The sequence below is a fragment of the Mustelus asterias genome, chromosome 16 (assembly GCF_964213995.1).
Source record: "Mustelus asterias chromosome 16, sMusAst1.hap1.1, whole genome shotgun sequence".
Classification (NCBI taxonomy): Eukaryota; Metazoa; Chordata; class Chondrichthyes; order Carcharhiniformes; family Triakidae; genus Mustelus; species Mustelus asterias.
This window is the reverse complement of record NC_135816.1, coordinates 8,442,162-8,462,648: the sequence shown is the minus strand read 5'-3', so window position 1 is coordinate 8,462,648 and position 20,487 is coordinate 8,442,162. Positions and strand designations below refer to the sequence as shown.

General features: G+C 43.9%; 1 protein-coding gene across 1 annotated transcript; it reads left to right on the top strand.

The window, feature by feature from the left end:
- Positions 1-4,462: 4,462 nt before the first annotated feature.
- LOC144505432 (protocadherin alpha-C2-like) lies at positions 4,463-9,268 on the top strand. The gene is made up of 2 exons (XM_078231541.1): positions 4,463-7,158; positions 8,751-9,268. Exons 1-2 carry the CDS (start codon positions 4,659-4,661, stop codon positions 8,753-8,755), a joined length of 2,505 nt encoding a protein of 834 aa, XP_078087667.1. The 5' UTR covers positions 4,463-4,658; the 3' UTR covers positions 8,756-9,268.
- The last annotated feature ends 11,219 nt before the right edge of the window (positions 9,269-20,487 follow it).

Genomic DNA, 20,487 nt, shown 5'->3' with positions numbered 1-20,487 from the left:
ATGTTTAAAACGCATCCAGGAAAACCTCTCAAATGCTCATCAAAGTTTAAAATAGTCCGGGGCCTTCAAGGCTCTATTTCAGCGCCTTATTTCAATGGCAGGCTGGTCCGTGTTTAAGGGGCAAGGCAAGACAGACAAGAACGGCAGGCCCAGGATCCAGTGGCTCTTCGGCAGCTGAGGCTTCTCCGACTCCTCCCTTAAAGGCTGTTGAGGCTCCACATTGTCCACCGAAATTACAGTATCCAGACTTAGCAGCCTTGAACAAGCAAAGAATCAATGAATCATAGACTTAAGAATGACCACAGTTTCGCAAGGAGGCAATTCGACTCATTGCGTCTGCATTGTCTCTTCGACAGACCATCTTACCCAGGTGCTATCTCCGTAACACAGATATTTATACTGCTAATCCACTAAGCCGACATATCTTCGGACACTCAGGGTTAATTAATGCAACTTGCACACAAAGAACAAAGAACAAACAAAGAACAATACAGCACAGGAACAGGCCCTTCGGCCCTCCAAGCCCGTGCCGCTCTCTGGTCCAAACTAGACCATTCTTTTGTATCCCTCCATTCCCACTCCGTTCATATACCTATCTAGATAAGTCTTAAACGTTCCCAGTGTGTCCGCCTCCACCACCTTGCCTGGCAGCGCATTCCAGGCCCGCACCACCCTCTGTGTATAATGTGTCCTTCTGATATCTGAGTTAAACCTCCCCCCCCCCCCCCCCTTCACCTTGAACCTATGACCCCTCGTGAACGTCACCACCGACCTGGGGAAAAGCTTCCCACCGTTCACCCTATCTATGCCTTTCATAATTTTATACACCTCTATTAAGTCCCCCCTCATCCTCCGTCTTTCCAGGGAGAACAACCCCAGTTTACCCAATCTCTCCTCAAAACTAAGCCCCTCCATACCAGGCAACATCCCGGTAAACCTCCTCTGTGCTCTCTCCAAAGCCTCCACGTCCTTCTGGTAGAGTGGCGACCAGAACTGGACGCAGTATTCCAAATGCGGCCGAACCAATGTTCTATCAACTGCAACATCAGACCCCAACTTTTATACTCTATGCCCCGTGCTATAAAGGAAAGCATGCCATATGCCTTCTTCACCACCTTCTCCACCTGTGACGTCACCTTCAAGGATCTGTGGACTTGCACACCCAGGTCCCTCTGCGTATCTAAACCTTTATGGTTCTGCCATTTTTCGTATAGCTCCTCCCTACATTATTTCTACCAAAATGCATCACTTCGCATTGATCTGAATTGAGCTCCATCTGCCATTTCTTGGCCCAAATTTCCAGCCTATCTATATCCTTCTGTAGCTTCTGAGAATGCTCCTCACTATCTGCAAGTCCTGCCAATTTTGTGTCGTCCGCAAACTTACTGATCACCCCAGTTACACCTTCTTCCAGGTCGTTTATATAAATCACAAACAGCAGAGGTCCCAATACAGAGCCACTTGGAACATCACTAGTCACAGGCCTCCAGCCGGAAAAAGACCCTTCCACTACCACCCTCTGTCTTCTGTGACCAAACCAGTTGTCCACCCATCTAGCCACCCCCCCCCCCTTATCCCATGAGATCCAACCTTTTGCAACCTTTTACCTCCTGGAGTGTGGGAGGGAACCTATGCACGTGGAGAAACCCACGTATACACGGGGAGAATGTGCAAACTCCACACAATCACCGAAAGCTGGAATCAAACCAGGGTCCCTGGCACTGTGAAACAGCAACGCCAACCGCTGTGCCACTATGCCAGCCGCACAGCAGGGATCACCTGGGTATCCCTGCTCTCCTGTTCAGATCACCCACGTGTTTCCGAAGCCTGCAGCCTCGTACCTCCACGATGTAGTACACCGGTCCTGTTCACTTTGCCAGGCATGCATTCTGGCCCTGCTGAAATGTTTCTAACATAGAGGGCATCCTCCTCTTTAAACACTCAGCGTTTTCTTCCTGCATCGTTATTTACCCTTGCCTAGCCTCCACAATCACGCCAAAGTTGGGTATATCATGTCCAATCGTGTTCATAACTGACGTCCCATCAGTGGCTTAGCTGGTCTGTTCCCTGTGGTCATAGTTGTGGTGGTGATATTTGATAAGGGAAAGCTGGCTATGCATAAAGGCAGGGGCCTGTTCACCTACCCTTTCGTTGCTGCGTTACATGTTTGTACCACCCGCACTGCCAGCCTATTTGATGCAGAGTGCTGACCTCACATGGCGAATGCCATTGAACTTGAGATTTTCTTTTTGAATTCTTCCACCCTGAATAACGTGCTGTTGTCTGACATCACCACTTCTAGAATGCCATGGATAGCAAATATCTCCCTTGACTTGTCAATGGTAGCCGTGGCTGTTGTTGATTTCATCAGTTGTACATCTAACCACTTTGAGTGTAGCTTTAGAAATATATGACCGACAATGGGCTTACAAAAGCTATGTGTACCCTCGCCCGTGGACAACCTGGCCACGACCAAGTGTGCAAATTCGCTGGTGGTGATTAAGCCTGCTGAACTTCACAACTGGAGAATTTATTTACCATCCATTCGATTTCCTTGTTAATGCTCGGCCACCAAACATAACTCCGGACAAGGGCCTTCATTTTAGTTTGACCTGGCTGAGAGTCATGGAATTCTTGTAGCAGGAGTCGTCTCCCTTGGACTGGAACTATAACGCTCGACCCTACTGTCACTCCGTGTCTCCACAGGGGAAATCCAACTTTCTACTTTTGACAATTGGAGGATCAGCATCCGATGAGATAACACAGCACCCGCTCCATACGGTGAAACATGGCAGGTTACTATTAACGATTTGCTTGAGTGAAACTAAACCAGCAAGGCAGATGACTGCGGTACATGTTTAACTTTTGCGAAGTTCCCTTCTGTTCTACGGCTCATTCCCCTCTTTAGTGTTTTTAATAGTTGGTTATCTGGGGTTAAATTGGTGGATACGTTCTTTAAAAATCTGCCAAAATATTTGAAAGTACCCAGCAATTATTTCAGCGAGTGTACATGTATTGAGTGTGGGACCTCCTTGATAGCTTTGACCTCTTCTTCTAAAGAATGTAGACATGCGAATTGACCCTGAATCCCATAGGTAACTTCTTCGGACTGAAGTGTACATTTTTCCCGCTTAAGCCGAACCCATACTTCCTTGAAACGTCTCAACACTTTTTCTAAATTGTATCTGTGTTCTTCAGGTTAAGTGGCAGTTCTTATTGTGTTGTCACATTGGGCTGCCTACGTAAGAAATGGCTTAGGCTGATGAGACTCCAAAAGGCAATCTGATATTTGATACTCATCAGAACATTCGCAAGATCACCAAATTGAAAAGGAACAACAACTGGTACTTGATGAGAAGAGGTGCCAATTGGTTGGCAAACATGCGCTGATTGTTAGAGGCAATGTTATGTATAATGCCAGTTGACTGATGAGTGATAGTTAACTGCCAAACATTGTTTAAATTAAACCAGGCAGGTTGACTCTCATTGACAAGACATTTCCCTGAGGAATGAACCAGATCACGACGGTCACCTATTCCGTTCAGTTAAAACCGGCTCAATGAGTGTACATTTCCATTTTGTCATTGAAGAATGGAGCTCCATGCAAATATGTAGCTTCCAGCAAGCGTAAGTGCATCACACTGAGAGCTCGACTGATAATCTTAAATTGATAAATTGTTTTCCCCTTTATATTCGGTAATCTTGCGAATGTCCTGATGGATGCAGGACAAAAAATGTTTCGACATGTCCCTTTTTCTAGCGATACCGAAAAAAGGGAACCGTTCATTTGAGTCGCATTACGTTGCAGGACTGTGGGGAAAAGCTATGGTATGGGAATCAATTGCACAGTTCTGTCGAAGTATGGCACAGTGCTAAGCGGCCGAATCGCCCTTTTTGTGCCGCGTCGCATCTTACTTGTATTGCATTACAGGCAGTAAAATGCAACAAAGATCAGGTTACATTTCGGGACCGGGAAGGATAGCATTAGAGTACTCTCAGTAAAATATCGCAACTGCATGATTAATGATGTTGAGCAACATGCAAAGGAGGGTTTTTAAATTATATTTTGCCTGACCATCATCACAACAAATATTACCCTCGTATACAGAAATTACGAGAAATAAATATTATTTGATGTTCAGTTTTTGATTGCCGCAAACGTTTGTGAGGTCGGACATCAATGAGGGGAAAACAAGCATTATCAGTCATTCACTTTAAAAATAGTGAATGCTGGTTCTTAAATACATATTTATAATGGGGAGGGGGTGTTGAAATGAATATTGCGCAAGTAATGCCTTTTTGGTTGTGCAAGATTAATTGTGTTTTGTGCGTGCTCTGCAACAGTCTCGCTTTAATGAAACAGGCTGCTGGTAATGGGCTGGACTCTGAGTGACGCTGTCTACCAATAAAAAGCATGGTTGCTCTGAGAGATCTACCCCCTGTTTCATCTCTGACCAGACTCGAACAGAAAGACAAAGAGCTCCTGCAGGAACGTTTCGCAGCGCTATTCTGCAAGGCAAAGGACGATTTTCATGTTCTCATACGTTTACAACGTCATCTGGAGGTGTTGTGGATTTTTTCAAAGAAATTGCTGAACACATACGGTGGAAGGTTAACTCCAGTTTCGCAATCGCATCGATCTCAGCCCAAAATAGGACATGACAGATGAACGGACTATTCGAGCACAATCGGGTAACCTGTTTTATTTCATTGGCTTCTGTGTTGTGGCTGAAGTGGTTGTTGGGCAAATTCGATATTCGATTCCGGAGGAACTGGAACATGGTGCCTTTGTGGGGAATATGGCTGGAGATTTAAAGCTAAACATTGGGGATTTGATAGTTCGCAAACTTCGTCTCGTCACTGATGGCAGGAATAAATACCTCGATATAAATTTAAAGAACGGGATTCTGTTTGTTAATGAAAGAATTGACAGAGAACTAATTTGTCAAGACCTTTCTACCTGCTTAATTTCTTTTGAAGTCGTGATAGAAAATCCTTTGGAAATATATAGTGTTGACATGGAGATAATGGATATAAATGATAACTCACCCACGTTCATAAATAGCAACCTTTTCGTAAAAATCGCAGAGTCATTTGCGCCAGGAGCGCGCTTTCCTCTGGAGAGCGCGCAGGATTTGGACTTGGGCACAAACTCCGTCGCCACCTACCGGATCGGTTCCAACGAGCACTTCGACATAAACATACAGGCCCGAAGCGACGGCAGCAAAATTGCTGAGTTGATATTGGAGACGCCTTTGGACAGAGAAAAGGAATCGACATTTCATCTCGTCTTGACGGCGATTGACGGTGGGATTCCGGCACGATCAGGTACAGCCCAAGTCATAATTACAGTTCTGGATGCTAATGATAACGCGCCTGTGTTCGATCACGAAACATATGAAGTCAGCTTATTTGAGAATGTCGCGGAGGGCTATTTTGTCATGAAGCTCAACGCGAATGATGCAGACGAAGGGACAAATGCTGAGGTACAGTACTCTTTCAATAGTCATACCTCTGAACGGGTACGTCAGCTGTTCGATTTGAACGCTGAAACCGGAGAAATTAAAGTTCAAGGAGTTCTAGACTTTGAAAAATCAAATGTTTACGAAATTGAAGTACAAGCTACTGATAAAGGTACTTTGGCACTGGCGGGACATTCTAAAGTCCTGGTGAAATTAATTGATGTGAATGACAACGCTCCCGAGGTGAAAGTGACCTCAGTATCCAACACGATCCCTGAAGATGCAGCACTGGATACCGTCATAGCTTTAGTTAGTATAAGCGACATAGATTCTGGAGAAAATGGGCGTGTTGGTTGTCAAGTTCTCATGGGCATACCTTTTAAGCTCCAACCCTCTGTGAAGAGCCAATATAAATTGATTACCGATGGCGTACTGGACCGTGAAATGGTTCCGTGTTATAACATATCCATAGCAGCATGGGACGCTGGATCACCACCTTTGTACACAAATAAAACCATTATAGTGTCTGTGTCAGATGTAAATGATAATGCGCCAAGATTTACGCAACCCTTATATACTGTATACGTGAAAGAGAATAATGCTCCGGGTACTTCATTTTTTATAGTTACGGCTTCGGATTCCGATTTTGCACAGAATTCTTACGTGACATATTCTATTCTGGGTAACCAAAACCAGGATCCTTCTGTTCCGATATATATCGATATTCATTCGAACAGTGGGAACTTGTATGCGCTACGTTCTTTTGACTATGAACAATTAAAAAGTTTCCAATTTCGCGTTGAAGCAAAGGATAATGGAATTCCTAAACTGAGTAGCAGCACTACAGTTACAGTAATTATTCTGGATCAAAACGATAACAGTCCTGTAATTATTTCACCTCTAATGTGGAATGGATCAACTACGTTGAGGATGGTACCTCAGTCAGCATACGCAGGTTATTTGGTTACTAAGATAATCGCGTCTGATGCCGATTCTGGCCAGAATGCTCGACTTTCATTTAAATTACTTGGAGCCACGGACACCAGTCTAATCAACTTGGAACTTCACTCAGGAGAAATCAAACTAGCTCGCGCAATTGCTGACCAAGATCTCTCTACACAGCACCTGAATATCCTCGTGAAGGACAATGGGGAGCCAAGTCTTTCGACTACAGTATCCATTGTGTTTTCAATAATGGGCAATGTCAATGAAACATTTACAGAACCCCGTGACCTACCCAGGAAAACTGAATATTTTTCGGATGTTAATTTGTATTTAATCATTATTTTAGGAGCAACTTCTTTTATATTTTTTGTGACAGTCGTCATCCTGTTCGTCGTTAAATTTCGGCAAGGTCGTAATGTTTATGGTCACAATTCTGGCATTTGTTGTGGGATTACAACTTCCCGAGAAAGCTATAATCATAGTCGTACCCCAGGAGAAAGTATTCATTACCTTGGAGAAGGCAGGACCATCCCCGTTCGTGACCGTCAGCATTACACAATGTATTTACCTCCGAATTCGCCGGGGACTGATTTTTTATTCATAAAACCTTACGATGCAACTTTGCCCTGCAGTGAAGTCAAAGATACCACCCCCAACACATCGAAAAAACATGCTGAAGAAACAAGTCCTTTGAGTCATAGACATCGCAGAGGAGAGCAATTTGACATGCATCGCCACGATTGTTTCGAATGTGAGTGCAGCTTTCAAAAGTTTGCCTCGTTTTCTAACGCGCATTTTAATAAAACGTTTCAAAAGTACGATATGGATCACAGTAGTTTAGTTAACTTAGTTTTCGAATGACAAACATTTTCATTTAAAATGCTAACCAGGTGTTTTCCTCGTTGCTTATCTTTGTTTGGTCTATTCCAGTGAAATCTATTTTGCTTAAAAATCAAAGTGGTTAAATTAGCCAGTGCCCGATCATATTTGAGAAGTTTTCACTTGTACGGATCCAGTGTGATCCCTGCGGATGATATTTGTATTCTGCAATTTCTCCCTTTACTCAAGACAAATCGGGGTAGACCTTCAGCATGATCAGGGCAAATAACAGATGTAAATCATCACGTAGTCGCGTCAAAGGTCTGTGTTTTTTTTTAATTTCATGGGTAAGAATGTAAAGAAGATATGCTAGATTCTTCCAGAACCCCAAACATTGTTCAGGGCGACCACAAGGAGGCAATATTGGGATTATATTAATATACAACAGGAAGGCTGTAGAAAGTTAGAAATGTTCCGAAAAGGCAACCCAGGGATCGTCTGTGAACCTAGAGTGTAGTCCCGTTTCACCAGGGCGCCCCACAACAAATGAAATGTATTTCCTGAACTGTAAGGCCAATAGAAAGCTTTCTCTGCATGCACTACGCACACTCCAGCGAATAGTCTTCTAAACTGTAGCTAGTTCTACCGTTCGCTGTGAAGTCAGGCGTGTATTTTAAAGAGCGGTGCAGAACATTGAAATGAGACCCTTAGCCTCAACAAACACACAAATGTTGGCTGGTATCACAGACAGCCTATGATCAGCAATAGTTTTAATTCCAAAAGGAGGTTAAAAGTTTAGCATGCAGCTTTCTTTTCGTGAATGATTTTTTTCTTTCCCAATGGATAATCGAAAATAAATTGCACGAATAAAATCATTACTAAAATTTACATGCATAATTTCGTGCAAAATTAATTTTTTGACCGACGTACTACATTCACCAAGAAACGTTTAGAATTTGAAACAGTTTGTCGTAACTCAGAAGTAGGGAACGTCAGCAGTTTAGTGGAACGTCGCCAGTTGATATTGATTTTTATTCCCTTCATATGTCTTTCGATGTTGAACGGGATGAATATATCACAGAAAAGTACTAATATCATCACATGTTTAAAGGCGTATTATATTTTTTGCATCTACTAATATTCTAAGCTAAACATGAATTAGATGATGGACTGATTTTGGTTGGTACGCCGGGCTGACAGCAACCTCAAGCTCCAAGGAACCGAGACAAAAGCTATCCATTGGTTGCGCTGTCGTAATGTCTTACTTTTTGTCCCATCCAAAAGTCATATATGTTTGGAAACCAAAATGTCTAAATAGTTGTTTCACTGTTTGTTGCAACGTTGTCCAATATATTCGTGAAACATAATTGCACTAGATTTGTTTCCAATTGTCTCGGTTTAAAGTTTTAGTGTGCAATTTGTTTTCAAGTAACTAGAAATGCATAAATTAATTATATTTTTACAATTCAGTTAAGCCGTATTTTTTGTGTTAATGTTGTGAAGTTTTTGTATCTTATGCTACAGCATAGAAAGGAGCAGCCAACTTTGGACGAAGGCAACTTTGACTAAATGACATCATCAACAACAAATACAACAACTTCCAGATAATCACTTCGCTATTTGCGTCCTTGAGGATTTTCTGTTCAATGCCTCTATTTTCGAGCATGTTTCTAAGGATATTAAAGCTTTTCGAAATTTGGTAATGAGCTCATAAATTATAATGTATGACGTTTGTGTCAGATAAAATATAAACTTGTATTTATATTTCCATTTGGACTTCTCGGATTATAAAGTTCGTCTAAAATGATCACCGATGTTCTGTAAGATTTCATTCATTATTGTAGGGTCGAACTGAGCAAAACTGCATTTTTGTATTCGGAAAAATACAACTGTTATCAAGCGTAAAACACAAACGTATTATGATACACAGCTTTTTTTCTCTGTATGTGTTATGCATGTAAAAATGTAACATGTAATAATGAAATTGTAAGTGATTAAGTATTATTTTATCTATACACTTGATGAAGAACAATTCTAATCATACAATGCTCTGATGTATTGATTTATCAGATAGATAGTTACCAAAACAATTAAACTTCTGATAATATATTTATTTTCCCCAAAATTTAAAATGATAGAAGGTTTAAATGATAGAGGGTTTTGGTCACTCAATTTCATTCTTCATATGGAACACAATTGCCGGTGATTGTGCAAATTTATAGAAAACCTGTAGCCTCAGTAAGCAACCTCAATCACAGACTTCTGCAATTAACAAAATGAAGATCGTAGATTACACTGTGAGATGTTAGCCTGCAAACAGTTATTTGGAAGAAGGGTATGTTTCTTGTTGTTTTTATGTTAGTGAATTATTACCCATTTAAATATACGAGAGGTATTGTGCGCGGAGTCAAAGAGAAAAAGGAAGCATTGTCAAGGTCAGGAGGCTGGGAACACATGAAGCAAGTGTGCAATACAAGGACAGTAGAAAGAAACTTAAGCAAGGAATAAGGAAGGCGAAAAGGAGTCACGAAAAGTAATTGGCCAACAGGATTAAGGAGTATCGCAAGGCTTTTTATACATATATAAAGGGTAAGAGGGTAGCAAGTGAGAAGTTTGGCCCACTCAAGGACAGGGGAGGGAATCTATGCATGTAGCCAGAGGAAATGGGCGAGGTACTAAATGAGTTCTTTGCCTCAGTTTTCACCAAAGCGAAGGGCTTGTTGGATGTTAAGTCTGGAGAAAGGTGTGTAGAGAGTTTGGGTCATGTTGAGATCAAAAAGAAGAAGGTATTGGCGTTCTTCAGAAACATTAAGGTAGACAAGTCCCAAGGGCCTAATGGGATACACCCCAGAATACTGAGAGAGGCAAGGGGGAAATTGCTGGGCCCTTGGGAGAAATCTTTGTATCCTCACTGGCTACAGGGGAGGTCCCAGAAGATTGGAGAATAGCCAATGTTGTTCCTTTGTTTAAGAAGGGTAGCAAGGATAATCCAAGTAACTATAGGCTAGTGAGCTTTATGGCAGTGGTAGGGAAATTATTGCAGACGATTCTTCGAGACAGACGTATTATCGAGAGGCAGCATGGTTTTCTGAAGTGGAGGTCGTGTCTCAGTAACTTGAATGAGTTTTTCGAGGAAGTGATGAAGATGATTGAGGAGGGTAGGGCAGTGGATGGTGTCGACATGGACTTCAGTTAGGCCTTTGACAAGATCCCTTGGTGCAGGAGGTGAAGTGGCACGGAATCAGATTTGAGCTGCCAAGATGGATACAAAATTGGCGTGGTCATAGAAGACAGAGGGTTGCTGTCGAAAGGTGCATTTTTGAATGGAGGGCTGTGGCAAGTGGCGTTCCTCAGGGATCGTTGCTGGGACGTTTACTGTTTGTAACATATATAAATGATTTGGAGGAAAATGTAACTGGTTTGATTAATAAGTTTGCAGATGACACAAAGGTTGGCGGATTTGCGAATAGCGATTAGGACGTTTGGAGGACACGGCAGGATATAGATCAGTTGGAGACTCGAGCGGAGAGATGGCAGATGGGGTTTAATCCGGGCAAATGTGAGGTAATGCATTTTGGAAGGACAAATACAGATGGGAAATATACAGTAAATCGCAGAACCTTTAAGAGGGATCTGGGTGTACAGGTACACAGGTCACTGAAAGTGGCAACGCAGTGTAGAAGGTAGTCAGGAAGGCAGGTGGCAGGCTTGCCTTCATGGGCCGTTGCACTGAGTTTACAATTGGCAAGACATGTTGCAAATTAATAGAACATTAGTTAGGCCGCACTTGGAATATAGTGTTCAATTCTGGTCACCACACTACCAGAAGGATGTGGAGGCTTTGGAGAGGGTACAGAAAGAATTTACGAGGATGTTGCATGGTATGGAGGGCATTAGCTTTGAGGAGAGGTTGGAGAAACTTGGTTTGTTCTCACTGGGACGACGGAGGTTGAGGGGCGACCTGATTGAAGCCTGGAAGATTATGAGAGGCATGGACAGAATGGATAGTCAGAAGCTTTTTCCCAGGATGGAGGAGTCAATTAGTAGAGGGCATTGTTTTAAAGTGCGACGGACAAGGTTTAAAGGAGATGTACGAGGCAACTTTTTACACAGAAGGTGCTGGGTGCCTGGAACTCGCTGCCGGGGGAGGTACTGGAAACTGATACGATAATGGCTTTAAAGGGCCATCTTGACAAATACATGAATAGGATGGGAATAGAGGGATATGGTCCCCGGAAGCATAGGGGGTTTCAGTTCAGTCGGCAGCATGGTCGTTGCAGTCTTGGACGGCCGAAAGACATGTTCTTTGTTCGAGAGAGAATTTTCCTTCTGCATACTAGGTAACGTAATTGTTGACTTTTCCTTTCCCTATCCTTGGATCCAGGCAACGCTAAAAATGAAGTTTCTATTGTTCCTTAGTCAAGATGCGTAAATAAAACTGATCCTTTAGCTTAATTAATCCCCTAAATTTAACAGGCATAAAGTGCAATCGTAGCTAGCTTGTAAACTAAATAAAAAGTAAAGAATAACAGCAACTATCATTATGCCTTTCACTTAATTTCACAAGAAGGTTATCAAACATGATTTGAAACTGAGCAACAGAGGGATATATTAGGGCAGGTGATGAAATAGTTGTTGAAATAAACTGCATTTTATGAAGCATCTTCATGGAGAAAAGGGAGGTAGGAACACTTATACCTTTAGCAATGGAAGATAAAAGATTAGCATCTTCACAGCAGGAGGTAACCTTGTTTGCAGTAAGTGGCTGTGGCTTCAGGAGCTTCGGTTCAGAATGATTGAGGTGAAGATCGAGCTGCAAATACTTTGATGCATTCGGGAAGCGTAATGTTGCACTTAGTATCAGGAGGCCGCCACACCCGTTAGGGAAAAGTCTTCCGCTTTGGTCAGTTTTAAAAAAAATCTTTTATGGGATTTTGGTTTCGTTAGGTAGACAAGCATTTAATGCCCTTCCCTAATTTCCCTTGAGAAGGTAGTGGCGAGCTGCCTTCGTGAACTCTTCAGCCCATGCGGTGTAGATGGTAACCGTTCCAGAATTGTGACCCAGCAATAGTTATGAACTGGCTCCATATTTCGAAGTCAAGATGGTGAGTGGATTCGAAGGGAATTTCCATTTGGTGTTGTTCCCACGTGCTGGCTGCTCTTGTCATTTATGGGAGCGGTGATGGGTTTCGAAAGTGATGTTAAGGGTTTCCTGAATGTGTTCCTGCAGTTCATTTTGCAGATTCTACACACTGTTTTCACTGTACGTCGCTGGCCGAGGGAATGAAGGTTTGTGGATGGCCGATGATTCAAGTGGCTTTTTTTTGTCTTGGAAGATGTTGAGCGCCATGACTCTTGTTGAAGTTCCATCCATCCAGGCAAGTAGAGAGTATTCCATTACACTCCTAATTTCTGCCTTATAGACGGAGGACAGGCTTTGGGGAGTCAGGAGGCGAGTTACTCGCCGTTGGCTTCCGAGATGCTGACCTGCGTTTATAGACACGTTATTTATGTGGTGCATCCAGTTCACTTTCTTGCAACCCTCAGTATGTCGACACAGGGATTCCGCGATAGTTGTGCCTTTTATTGTCAAGGGACGATTTTTGTTAGATTCTCTCTTGTTGGAGATGATCGTTGCCTGCAACTTCTGTATTTACTCACCATGGAAAAGGTCAGGAGTGTTTGACGGCGAGTGAAGCAGGTAAAGGAACCGGAGCGCAGAAGTGCAGGGACCTGTCCGACAGCGCTGAAATTATTTCAGCTTGATTGAACGAGAGTGGACGCTGCATGGTTGATGAGATTACTGGTCAAGACATCGGAATCATTTCAGTGGGGGAACAAAAATGAATGTAATGATCGTAAAGTCTGGGGATAAACAGTTCTCTGCAGCAAAGAATAATAATCCAGAGGCCATGTTTCCTGTCTCGTGTTAAGTTCCATGACATGTCTTTACGGCAGAAGAGGAACTTGGAATGGACGGAGAAAAGTCCAGTTTGTCATGGCGCATGTAGATACCGTAAGAAGTCTCACAACACGAGGTTAAAGTCCAACAGGTTTATATGGTAGCAAAATCCACTAGCTTTCGGAGCGCTGCTCCTTCGTCGGGTAAGTGGGAGTTCTGTTGGCAAACAGGGCATAGAAAGACACAAACTCAATTTACAAAATAATGGTTGGAATGCGAATCTTTACAGGTAATCAAGTCTTAAAGGTACATACAATATGAGTGGAGAGAGCGTTGAGCACAGGTTAAAGAGATGTGTATTGTCTCCAGACAGGACAGTTAGTGAGATTTTGCAAGCCCAGGCAAGTCGTGGGGGTTACAGATAATGTGACATGAACCCAAGATCCCGGTTGAGGCCGTTCTCATGTGTGTGGAACCTAGCTGTCAGTCTCTGCTCAGCGACTCTGCGTTGTCATGTGTCGTGAAGGCCGCCTTGGAGAACGCTTAACCGAAGATCAGAGGCCGAATGCCCGTGACCGCTGAAGTGTTCTCCAACAGGAAGAGAACACTCTTGCCTGGTGATTGTCGAGCGGTGTTCATTCATCCGTTGTTGTTGCATCTGCATGGTCTCCCCAATGTACCATGCCGCAGGACATCCCTTCCTGCAGCGTATCAGGTAGACAACGTTGGCCGAGTTGCAAGAGAATGTACCATGTACCTGTTGCATGGTGTTCTCACCTCAGACGATGGCATCCGCGTCGATGATCCGGCACGTCTTGTAGAGGTTGCTGTGGCAGGGTTGTGTGGTGTCATGGTCAATGTTCTCCTGAAGGCTGTGTAGTTTGCTGCGGACAATGGACAATGAACGGGTAAGCGCTCTCCAAGGCAGCCTTCACGACACACAACAACGCAGAGTCGCTGAGCAGAGACTGACAGCCAAGTTCCGCACACATGAGAACGGCCTCAAACGGGATCTTGGGTTCATGTCACATTATCTGTAACCCCCACGACTTGCCTGGGCTTGCAAAATCTCACTAACTGTCCTGTCTGGAGACAATACACATCTCTTTAACCTGTGCTTAATGCTTTCTCCAGTCACATTGTCTGTACCATTAAGACTTGATTACCTGTAAAGATTCGCATTCCAACCATTATTTTGTAAATTGAGTTTGTGTATTTATATGCCCTGTTTGTGAACAGAACTCCCACTTACCTGACGAAGGAGCAGCGCTCCGAAAGCTAGTGGATTTTGCTACCAAATGAACCTGTTGGACTTTAACCTGGTGTTGTGAGACTTCTTACTGTGTTTACCCCAGTCCAACGCCGGCATCTCCACAGCATGTAGATACCAACAGCATAGGCAAGGTGAGGAAAGAGTTGCTGCATAATCAGTTTGGGAACCACATTAAGAAATACGGCATCAAAGGCAACGAAAGCTACATCGGGCATATAGAATTAGAGAAACGAATGTGTGCTCAAAGATCGGTGTGAAAGAAGTATCACAGATTCACAGAAGACTACAGTGCAGAAGAGGTCCTTCGGCCCATCGAGTCAGCACCTACACATAAAAGGCTCTGGCCTGCCCACCTAATCCCACTTGCCAGCATTTTGCCCATAGCCTTGAATGCTATGGTGTGCCAGGCATTTTTTAAAGGATGTGAGGTACCCCGCCTCCACCACCCTCCCAGGCAGTGCATTTCAGACCATCACCACCCTCTGAGTTAAAACGTTTTTCTTCAAATCCCCCTTAAACCTCCCACCCCTCACTTTAAAGTTCTGCCCCCTTGTAACTCACCCTTCAACTAAGGGGAACAGTTGCTCTCTATCCAATCTGTCCTTGCGCCTCATAATCTTGATCACCTCAATCAGGTCGTTCCTCAGTCTTCCCTGCTCCACAGAAAAGAACCCAAGCCCATCTAACCTCTCCTGATAACTTAAATATTCCATTCCAGGCAACATCCTGGTGAATCTCCTCTGCACCCATTCTAGTGCGTTCACGTCCTTTCTATAATGTGGCGACCAGCACTCCCCTGTGGCCTCACCAAAGTTCTATACAACTCCATCATGACCTCTCTGCTTTTGTAATCTGTACCCCGATTGATGAAGGCGAATGCACCATACGCCTTTTGCACTATCCAGTTAACCTGCCTTTCCGCCTTCAAAGATTTGTGAACAAGCACGCCAAAGTCCCTTTGTTCTTCGAAGCTTCCCGGTGTCAGACCTTTTATAGCACACTTCCTTGTCAAATTACTCCTTCCAAAGTACATCACCTCGCACTTCTCAGGGTTCAATTCCATCTGTCATTTGACCATTTCGTCTCTATCTTCCTGTAACCCAAGACACTCAACCTCACTGTTAACCACCCGCCAATCTTTGTGTCATCGGCAAACGTCCTGATCCTACCCGCACATAGTCATCAATGTCGTTTATGTAAATGACAAACAATAGGGACTGAGCACTGATCCATGCGGTACACCACTGGTCACTAAATCAGCAATCTGTCACACCCTCTGTCTCCTACCGCTTAGCCAATTATGAGTTCACCTTAACTCCTTCAGAATCTTCTCCAGTAGTTTCCCAAGTACAGACGTGAGACTCACTGGTCTGTACTTCCCCGGCTTGTCTCTACAAACTTTCTTAAATAGTGTGACCACACTAGCTGTTCTCCAGTCCTCTGGCACCTCCGCAGTGAGAGTTTTAACAACACCAGGTTAGAGTCCAACAGATTTATTTGGCAGCAAACCTGTTGGGCTTTAACCTGGTGTTGTTAAAAAAAACCTGTTGGACTTTAACCTGGTGTTGTCAAAAATGGCATTTGCTACCAAATAAACCTGTTGGACTTTAACCTGGTGTTGTTAAAACTCTTACTGTGTTTACCCCAGTACAACGCCGGCATCTCCACATCATGACCTCCTTAGTGGCCAGAGAGGAATGAAAAATTTATGTCAGAACCCCTGCAATTTCCTTTCTTGCCTCCCACAATAGCTTGGGACACAATTCATCTGGACCTGGATATTTGTCCACTTTTCAGCTCGCCAATACGTCCAATACCTTGTCACTCCCTATGATAATTTTCTCTGGAGCCTCACAGTCTCTCTTCACAAGTTCCATAACTACCTCCTCATTTTCATGGGTGAAGACAAATGTGAAATATTCGTTCACACCCTACCAATGTCCTCTGCCTCCACCGACGGATTTCCCCCTTGGTCCCTAATGGGCCCTACTCTTTCCATGGTTACCCTCTTCTCATAGATATACTGATAGATTACCTTAGGATTTTTCCTACTTTTACCAGCCAGAGCTTTCTCATATCCCCTCTTTGCTCTCCTAATTGATTTCTTAAGCTTCATGCTGTACTTTCTGTACTTGTTACTTGTTAAATGCCTCTTTTCCTTCTCATTGCATCCTGAATTCCTCTGCTCATCCATGGTTCTCTGGGTTTGTTACACTTTCCTATTACCCTAGTGGGAACATGTTGGGCCTGTACCGTCCCAATTTCATCTTTGAACCCCCCCCCTCCCCCCACCACACCCCCCCCCCCCCCAACTCCTCTTCTGTAGATTTCCCCACAAGTAACTCGTTCCAGTCTACCTTGGCCAGATCCTGCCTAATTTTGTTAAAATCTACTGTCCCCAATCCAAGACATTTTCTGCAACTTGTCAATATCTTTGTCCATAACAAATTTGAATTGAACCATGTTGTGGTTGCTATCACCGAAATGCTCCTGCACCAACACATCAACCGCCTGTCCGGCTTCATTCCCCAGAATTAGTTTAAAATCTGTTTATTTGTGTCGCAATTAAGGCTTACATTAACATTGCCATAAAGTTACTGCGAAATTCCCCTAGTCACCACAGTCCGGTACCTTTTCGGGTGAATACACCTAACCAGCATGTCTTTCAGAATGTGGGAGGGAATTGAAGCACCCGGAGGAAACCCACGCAGACACAGGGAGAACGTGCACACTCCACACAGCCGGGAATCGAATACTGGTCCCTGGCACTGAGAAGCAGCAGTGCGAAGCACTGTGCTACCATGCTGCCTAGATCCAGCACAGCTCCTTGTCTTGTTCGATCCTTTACATATTGACCTATTCCTGTATGCATTTTAGGAACTCGACTCCATCCAAACCCTTAACCTGATGGCTATCCCAATTAATGTGGGAAAGTTGAAATCACCCTCTTATTATTTTTGCATCCCTCTGCGAATTAGAACATAGAACAGTACAGCACAGAACAAGCCCTTCGGCCCACGATGTTGTGCCGAGCTTTATCTGAAACCAAGATCAAGCTATCCCACTCCCTATCATCCTGGTGTTCTCCATGTGCCTATCCAATAACCGCTTAAATGTTCCTAAAGTGTCTGACTCCACTATCACTGCAGGCAGTCCATTCCACACCCCAACCACTCTCTGCGTAAAGAACCTACCTCTGATATCCTTCCTATATCTCCCACCATGAACCCTATAGTTATGCCCCCTTGTAATAGCTCCATCCACCCGAGGAAATAGTTTTTGAATGTTCACTCTATCTATCCCCTTCATCATTTTATAAACCTCTATTAAGTCTCCCCTCAGCCTCCTCCGCTCCAGAGAGAACAGCCCTAGCTCCCTCAACCTTTCCTCATAAGACCTACCCTCCAAACCAGGCAGCATCCTGGTAAATCTCCTCTGCACTCTTTCCAGCGCTTCCACATCCTTCTTATAGTGAGGTGACCAGAACTGCACACAATATTGCAAATGTGGTCTCACCAAGGTCCTGTACAGTTGCAGCATAACCCCACGGCTCTTAAACTCCAACCCCCTGTTAATAAAAGCTAACACACAATAGGCCTTCTTCACAACTCTATCCAATTGAGTGGCAACCTTTTAGAGATCTGTGGATATAGATCCCAAGATCTCTCTGTTCCTCCACAGTCTTCAGAACCCTGCCTTTGACCCTGTAATCCACATTTAAATTGGTCCTACCAAAATGAATCACCTCACATTTATCAGGGTTAAACTCCATTTGCCATTTTTCAGCCCAGCTTTGCATCCTATCTATGTCTCTTTGCAGCCTACAACAGCCCTCCACCTCATCCACTACTCCACCAATCTTGGTGTCATCAGCAAATGTACTGATCCACCCTTCAGCCCCCTCCTCTAAGTCATTAATAAAAATCACAAAGAGCAGAGGACCAAGCACTGATGCCTGTGGCATTCCGCTAGCAACCTGCCTCCAATCCGAAAATTTTCCATCCACCACCACCCTCTGTCTTCGATCAGACAGCCAGTTACCTATCCAATCGGCCAACTTTCCCTCTATCCCACACCTCCTCACTTTCATCATAAGCCGACCATGGGGGACCTTATCAAACGCCTTACTAAAATCCATGTATATGACATCAACTGCCCGACCTTCATCAACACACTTAATTACCTCCTCAAAAAATTCAATCAAATTTGTGAGGCCCGACTTGCCCTTCACGAATCCGTGCTGACTATCCCGGATTAATCCGCATCTTTCTAAATGGTTGTAAATCCCATCCCTAAGGACCTTTTCCATCAATTTACCAACCACCGAAGTAAGACGAACCAGTCTATAATTACCAGGGTCATTTCTATTCCCATTCTTAAACAGAGGAACAACATTCGCCATTCTCCAGTCCTCTGGCACCATCCCCGTGGACAGCGAGGACCCAAAGATCAAAGCCAATTGTGCACATTTGCACTTCAATTTCCCGCTGGATATCTGGGGATCTATAATAAACTCCAAGCAACTCAGCTGTCCCTTAGTTGACAGCTCAACCCACAAATCTTCATTTGATGCCCCCTCCAAGATATCATCTCTCCTTACTGCAGTAACTGCCTGCCTAATTAATAATGCAATGCCTCCTCCTCTTTTACCCACTCCATGTCTCACCTGAATATTCTATATCCCAGGACGTTGAACTGCCAATCCTGCCCCCCACTCAACCACGTCTCTGTAACTCCTGTCTATGACGCTTTCCGCCATCTGCATGCTCCTGAGTGCATCCAACTGTTCCTCCAATGCGTTCTGTGAGGAGCTGCCATTGGATGCACTTCCTGCAGATCTCGCCGTCCGGAACGTTGGAAGCGTCGTGGACCTCCGACATCTCACAGTTGGAGCACTGCACCACACTGACTGACATTTCCTGTGTTAATTAATCAATCACTTCAAAATAAATAGTAATTAAATTTATCACGAATTAAGCCCTTCTTCCCTTGTCCTCGTCCAACCAATTCCAGCCCTTATTGGTTATGAACCACAATCGGTAATTTCAAACTATAAAAAGTGATAAACGTTGGAAAGACTTACCGACCTGGCACACTACTTACCAATCAGCACTCCCTCTTGTAACCTCGGTTGTCTGTTTCACCTAACTCCCTGTTTTCACCCAACTCCAAAAGCACTCTCACTCAGCCAGGCTGCACTCAGAATGCAGACAGTGCAGCACTTACTGGCCTCTATTTTTGTAAGTTTCTACTTACAATGCACTGAAACTGGTTTGAACAATTAGTCAGCTAGAGTTTCAGTTGAGAAATAACTCAGCTGAATCCTGTTTCAGCAATGCACTAACTAGGATGTAAGATTTAATTTCCCAATTAAATAAGTAAGTTAGCTCACCCTGAAAGCAATCCTAATGACTCCTTACCTCCTTATTAGTTACCACTTGAACTCTCTGTTTCACCCAACTCCAAAAGCACTCTCACTCAGCCAGTCAGCACTCACTCAGCAGTGTGTATGTTTCTGTTGTGTGTTTCTGTTCATGGGGCACTGGATAGGGATGATCTAAGTTCAGGAAAACAGGATGTAGAGACTGTTTGGGTAATGATGATAAATAAAAAGTCATCAGTCACTTGTGGGAGTGGTGAACAGGCTCCCTAAAAGTACCCACATAGTTGGATGAAATAACCGGAACTTGTCAGAAAAGCTCTCGACCATTTCCACTTCAGTCCCACTGATGTGGATAGGGGCGTGTCCTCTACGACACTTTCTGTCGTAGCTGACTATCTCCTTCCTTTTACTGACATTGAGGGAGAGATTATTGTCATCACACCAGTTCACCAGATTCTCTATCTCCTGCCTGTACTCCATCTCATAATTGTTTGAGATCCGAGTCACTCCGGTGGTGTCATTAACAAACTTAAAAATCGGGTTGGAGGGGAATTTGGCCACACAGGCAAAGCTCCATATGGAGTACAGTAAGTGGCTGAAGACACAGCCTTGTGTGGCACCGCTGTTGAGGATGACCGTGGAGGAGGTGTGATTGTCTATCCTTACTAACTGCTGTCTGTGGGTTCGGAAGTCTAGGATCCAA

Excerpts from the sequence above, each read along its gene's own strand:
- LOC144505432 (XM_078231541.1), top strand. The coding sequence starts at position 4,659 with ATGACAGATGAACGGACTATTCGAGCACAATCGGGTAACCTGTTTTAT.